The sequence below is a fragment of the Benincasa hispida genome, chromosome 8, assembly GCF_009727055.1.
Source record: "Benincasa hispida cultivar B227 chromosome 8, ASM972705v1, whole genome shotgun sequence".
NCBI classification, from domain to species: domain Eukaryota; kingdom Viridiplantae; phylum Streptophyta; class Magnoliopsida; order Cucurbitales; family Cucurbitaceae; genus Benincasa; species Benincasa hispida.
The window spans coordinates 60,484,688-60,490,662 of NC_052356.1; the positions used below are offsets into that span (position 1 = coordinate 60,484,688).

The following is a 5,975-nucleotide window of genomic DNA, read 5'->3' on the forward strand; positions in this document are numbered from 1 at the left end:
AATAAAATAATTTTAATTTTAAAAATTTCAAATTAAAAAAATAAATATGTTATATAAGTTCAAATCATATTAAATTAATTATAAATTAATGAATAGACGAAAGGGCATTCTTAAAACATTATCTAAATTTAAGACATTTTGGGGTAGATTTCCTACAAAAACAAACATAATTATCCAAGTATTATCAATTATCTTTAAAAATATTCATACAAAACAAATATGGTTATCTAAGGATGTGTAACATTTGAAATTTATAATTTTAGGCATCTAAATATTCCAGCTATCTACATTTTCAAAAAACAAACGGCCCCTAATGTTTTCCATACAAAACTAATGCTAGGGGTATTTTTAACTCTTTTTAGATGTTTAAGATACTTTTGAAACTTCTGAAAGTTTAAACATATTTTTTACACAAAGTACAAAGTTTTGGAATATTTTGTATAATTTAGCCAAACTAATTTTTCATCTACCACGTTTAAAAAATATATATATGTTGCATTTACATTAACCAAGTCTAATAATTTTTCTAATAGTAAAGAGAGTTGTTGAATCATTTTATTCTATTTTTCAATCTCATGGGTTAAAGATATCCATTTTGAAATTTTAGTACCAAATATAGACATTAGCCTCAAATTTTAAAGACGAAAATGTGTTATTTTGTCTTAAAAACACACTCAAACACATGTGTTACATTTACAATATACTAGGTCAATAGAGGTGGTGTCTAGAAATTGGTAGACAAACTTCCTAAATTAAATTTTTTTTAAAAAAAAAGTATAACCCATGGACTTGAATAGTGTTTATTCCTCAAACCTATGGGAAAGAGTGTAAATTCTTATCCCAAACAAAGGTTCGGTTTAGGATGTCTAACCCATCCTAAGCCCAATCTTTGAAACAAACACCCCCAAAAGATCCTTGGTTATTATTCGACCATAATACATGTGTGGGAATGGGATAATGTATTGTAAGGATGAGTTAGGGTACCAAACGTGAAAACATTGGAAAACACCAAAGATAAACCTACAAATATTTCCAATAAGGTCTTAAATATAGTTATGAATGCGTTAATTTAAACCTAACTCAACTAGTTAAAACATATATTTTCAACAATGAAATTTAAGATTTAAATTTTCACCTCTATAGTAGATTATCGTTGTTCTATGAGCATATAAATGTATAATAGAACAACATTATAATAACCGAAGGCTATAACCTCAACATTATAATAACCGAAGGCTATAACCTCGTGCTTTTAAATTATTGCAACATTTGACAAAACAAAACATTTCCTTCTACCGGTAGAAGGATGAGGATTTGAACCTCTAATACTAAAGAAAGAAATACATGTCGATTACCAAGTTAAAAAGTCTACTTAAATATACAACATGGGAGTAGTTAAGAGATCCTCCCTTTGAAGAAAAATTGACTTCTTTAGCAAAGCTTTAAAGATCAAACCAGAATTCCCAACCTCTTCCATTTCCAAAAACCACCCAACAGACCAAGTTGAAGTTATAAACTGTGTACCCCATCCTCTAAATGACTACCTTTTCCACTCAGAAAAAGGAAGAAAAATGATACTCAAAAGCACATCATCACTGAGAATTAAAGAAAGATTATAACAAGATCTTCTTTAATACAATATTAAACAATTACCAAATCCACAAGCTTTAAACAAATAAGCTTTTACATATATACTCTTTAACACAACTTTCAATCCAAATGATATCTCTAGGGGCACAAACTTTAACCACTAGGAATTAGCTTTGGATTAGGAAATTGATGTAAATTTGAGAAAATGGAAGATGTTCTTTTTGATGCATGCACTCATCAGCATAACCCTCCCCAGAGGATCATCGTTCACTTGCACAAAGTGCAGGCATCAAAAATAGAGTTGAAATTTCAGTCAGATAGAACATATAAACAAAGTAGATAGTAAGAAAAATGGGGAGGAAAAAAAAAACCCATTTTAATCAAACAAGTTTCTGAGTGCATTTTGTTTGGTACAAGGATCAGGCAACAACTCCTTGGAGTTTTGCCTTTGAGTTTCTACTTGTTCATCAGAAGGTGAAAGTGCTTCAGATTCCCCTAAAACAACCCCTTGCTTCTGCAAAAACTCCCATTTATCTTGAAACAAATAAAAGAAACCAATGAAAGAGATCTCTGCAGTGAAGAGGACAGTCCATAATCCTATGCTTCTTGAAGTTTTCTTATGGTAGGCATTTAAGCCGGTATAGATATTGATGATTCCCACTATAGAAATTATTGTTCCAAGAATCCAATGCGTAAGAAACCATGCATTTCTTTCTTTCTTTCCCCTGCACAAGTGAAGTGGGCAGTGGTGGTTTCTCAGAAAAGCTTCAACTCGGTTATTAAAAGAAAAAAATTTCACACAAGCATGTTATGTACTTTTTGAATAAGCAATAACTGAGTGCAATTTCTAAAAGCATGTTATGTATTTAAAAAGAAAGAATTAAAACATTTTTGACTAAGTAATTAGATACCAATATAAAATTTAAAAGTGCTTTTGATTACCTATAGAAGTTATGACAAACTCTTAGTATGCATATTTTAATGGGATCATTTGGTGGAACAATCATGTTTTGGTCCTACAAAGTTCCATAAGTCAAGAAAGGTCCTAAAAAATGAAAAGGGAAAATGGGAAAACTAGAGGAAATTTACCTTTGAGGCCTGAAAATGCCAATCACAGCCTGTGCCCAAATGGCTATGTAAAGAGCTAAACCTATTCTTTGATGGCTATTATTAAATAAGTTCTCAAATTTTCTGAGGGACATTACAGCTCCAGCTGTGGCCAAGAGGAGGGATAGCGTCTGTTAAATGAAATTAAGTCAGTATACTTCAAAGAATATCAAGAATCACTATGCTTTACTTTCTTTTTTAATTTAAAAATTCAGCTGTCATTGAGGGGAAAAAAAGTGCAAAACAAAGAAATGCACAGAACGGAGCCAAACAAAATTAGACCCATAAAGTACTCCAAACGAGCAAAGTCAAGAAGACAATTGCAAAAGTCTTTTGTATCCGTATATTTTAGTGCCCATGCAAATATCATAAATCCTCATGCTTTGAAAGATTAATTGTTTTACTTACCCCAAAATTAACTTTGTCAATTAATACTAATTAAGAAATTGACAAGCTAGAGATTATAGCTTGCACAGGGTTAAGGTAAAATGGTAATTTTAGAGATTTATCCTTCTTTTAATATGTTAAATCAGGGGATAATCCTACATAAGACCTTAAAATGCAAGAATAACTTCTATAATTTACTCTTAGAAAAGAGAAAGAGAGAGAGAGAGAGAGAAATAGTTTGTGCTCATTGAAAACACTGAGAAGGATCATGAGGAGTACTAATTATAATCTTTTTCTTGCTATTCAAGTATGAATTCTTTAACTTCTCTGCCACTGAATTGTAATCAGCAGAACTAAAGAAAAAGACTTTTTTTTTCAGAATAAAAACAAAGAAAGCATGATGGTACAACATGCTGGGCATCATTATGTTCTTATCAAAGTCAAGACAAAAAATGGTTGCCTTTTAAGCATTTTATGATCTTGAAAGAAAACATCATCTTCCTCTGAGTTCAGCTATTTATAAAAATTAGTAGAAGCATGAAGAATGAAGAATGATAGTTGGTTTACCTGAAAAACAACATGGAGGTAGAAGAAGACCTTTAACTGAGTCGACCCACGAGCCATTCGACCAGACATTCTAATTGTAAGTATCCCAAAAGGCATTAGAAACCCCATTGAAATCCAGAGGAGCAATCCATGGAGTTGAATATCAAATCTCTTTTGATGGCTTAACTGCAAAACTATAAACATAAGTCTGACCTCGATACAGCAAATTTAATTTTATATCAACACTTTAACAATCTCATTTGCTAGTAGGATCCCAAGTTTACACAAAATCAACAGGTGGGTAAATATTGAGGGAAAAAAAGACTTTATAGGATTCAAACATAGGATCTCCTACTCTAATACCATGTTAAATAATTAACTCAAGAACTTAAAGAGAAAAGTTACCTTAAATTTAATCTTATGTCAAAACTATAACACTCACTTTCAGTAGTGGCTCCAAAATTTGCACAAGAATCAACAAGTGGTTAAATAGAGAAAAAAAAATGACTTATAGGATTCAAACACAGAATCTTCCAACCTAATATCATGTTAAATCACTAAACTAAAAAACTTAGGTGAAAAAGTTACTGTTAATTTAATCTATTATCAATAGTTCTTATATCAACACTGTTACTCTCTTTCACTGGTGGGCTCCAAAATTTGCACAGCCAACAAGTGGTTAATAAGAGGAAAAAAATATGACTTTACAGTATTCAAACAGAGGATCTCCTAACCTGATATCATGTTAAATCACTTCTAAACTCGAACACGAAAACAGTGGGCTAAAATAAATTTAATCTTATATCAATGTTTGTAACGAGAAAATTAGCTTAACCTTTACCTTTTCATGGCCGTCTTGAATGCTCCTGTAACTCCTAGCTTTCTGCAACCCTTCATGAGCTGAGCATTGAACTAATGGCAGAAGAAAAGCATTACAAACGCTCAGAGCAATAAGGTCCAGCTTATGGAAGTTTCTCATTCTTCAATAACCAATTACACATAAAAACAAAACCCAAATGGAAATCAAGCACAAACCCTCTTTCTCAATTTCTTGTTCTTCCCCCAAAATGGGATTTGTAAAGACAAGGGCTGTGATGAATTTGAGCAGCGACAATGTCGATTATAAGTGGGGAAGAAAATTTCGAGTGGAATGGATTGAGAACCAGTGTTCTTTGAATCACATTGGCTATTTATTGAGAAATCTTCAGCCATTGAAGAGGGGTTAAGAAGAAAAGTGAAGGGGGAATGATGAAGGGATGACATGAGCGAGCTTTCTTCCCTTTGGTTCTTGCCGCCCAAAAAGGGAATGTTTGGAAGTGGGGTGGGGCCTTAGCTTTGGAGGGAAATATGATTAAAGGGAACAAAGGATTAGAAAATTACATGATTTTGTTAGGATTGAATTGGATAATAATGATGTGAAGGTGTGGGAAATTAAACTTTCATTTTGTTTGGATGATTGCAACTAAGGCTACGTTTACTACATGAATGGGTATGGTTAGCGGGTTATATCGGATTACTTTTGTTTTTATTTACACGACCATCCATAATCGCAATTAAATATGAAGTTCACCATATCATCTGTAATCAAATATTATAAACCGATTGAGTTTAGGAAGGTACTCAATTTGATTGTGTTTGTGGATATAATGGGACCCACATATTTTATCAAAATATTTTTTTGTTGAATTTCCATCTTTTTTCCTCGAAAATTATAAGATATGGATTTACAGATACATCCATCGATGGTGGTTATGACCATTTTAACAATTTTATAACCCTTTTCGCTCGTACGCTTATCAATTTACCGGTTTTCATTGAGTAGTCGATAACGATAATAATATCGATGATTATATTGATTTGTGTTATTTTAATCCGTAACGAAAGTTGCTTTTTGATTTTTTTTTAAATAGATTTTTTAATTATTTTGTAACCACATTTGTGCCTATGCTTATTGATCTACCGTGTATCATGGTCCGTCGACACGAAAATCGTGGAGAAAAACATGGTGGTCGATTAAGACTTCAGTCAACCTATTCGTTGCATGCATATGTTCTTACCTGTTCCTTCGTATTAGATATTTTAAACGCAACCCCACAAACGAAACATAACTCAATATTAAAAAAAGAGAGAGAGAGAGAAAAGAAAAAGGAAAAAAAAGGACAGTAGGCGATGAAACTACAATTTCATTTTCACGTAGTCCCACAAACGAAACATAAATTAACATAAAAGAAAAAGACAGTAGACGATGAAACTACGATTTCATTTTCATATAAAAGTTAAAGAAATACAAAATAATTAGATCATACAAAACAATGACGTTAGGTTTTGATATTCACCACATCATT

The 5,975-nt window shown here is 31.9% G+C and overlaps 1 protein-coding gene across 1 annotated transcript; it reads right to left on the minus strand.

Moving 5' to 3' along the window:
* Positions 1 to 1,353: 1,353 nt before the first annotated feature.
* LOC120083468 (cytochrome b561 domain-containing protein At4g18260) lies at positions 1,354 to 4,886 on the minus strand. Its single transcript, XM_039039235.1, has 4 exons — positions 4,472 to 4,886; positions 3,652 to 3,816; positions 2,680 to 2,828; positions 1,354 to 2,315 (listed from the first exon to the last, which is right to left on the minus strand). The coding sequence occupies exons 1-4, from the start codon at positions 4,607 to 4,609 to the stop codon at positions 1,967 to 1,969; spliced, it is 801 nt and encodes a 266-aa protein (XP_038895163.1). The 5' UTR covers positions 4,610 to 4,886; the 3' UTR covers positions 1,354 to 1,966.
* Positions 4,887 to 5,975: the final 1,089 nt, after the last annotated feature.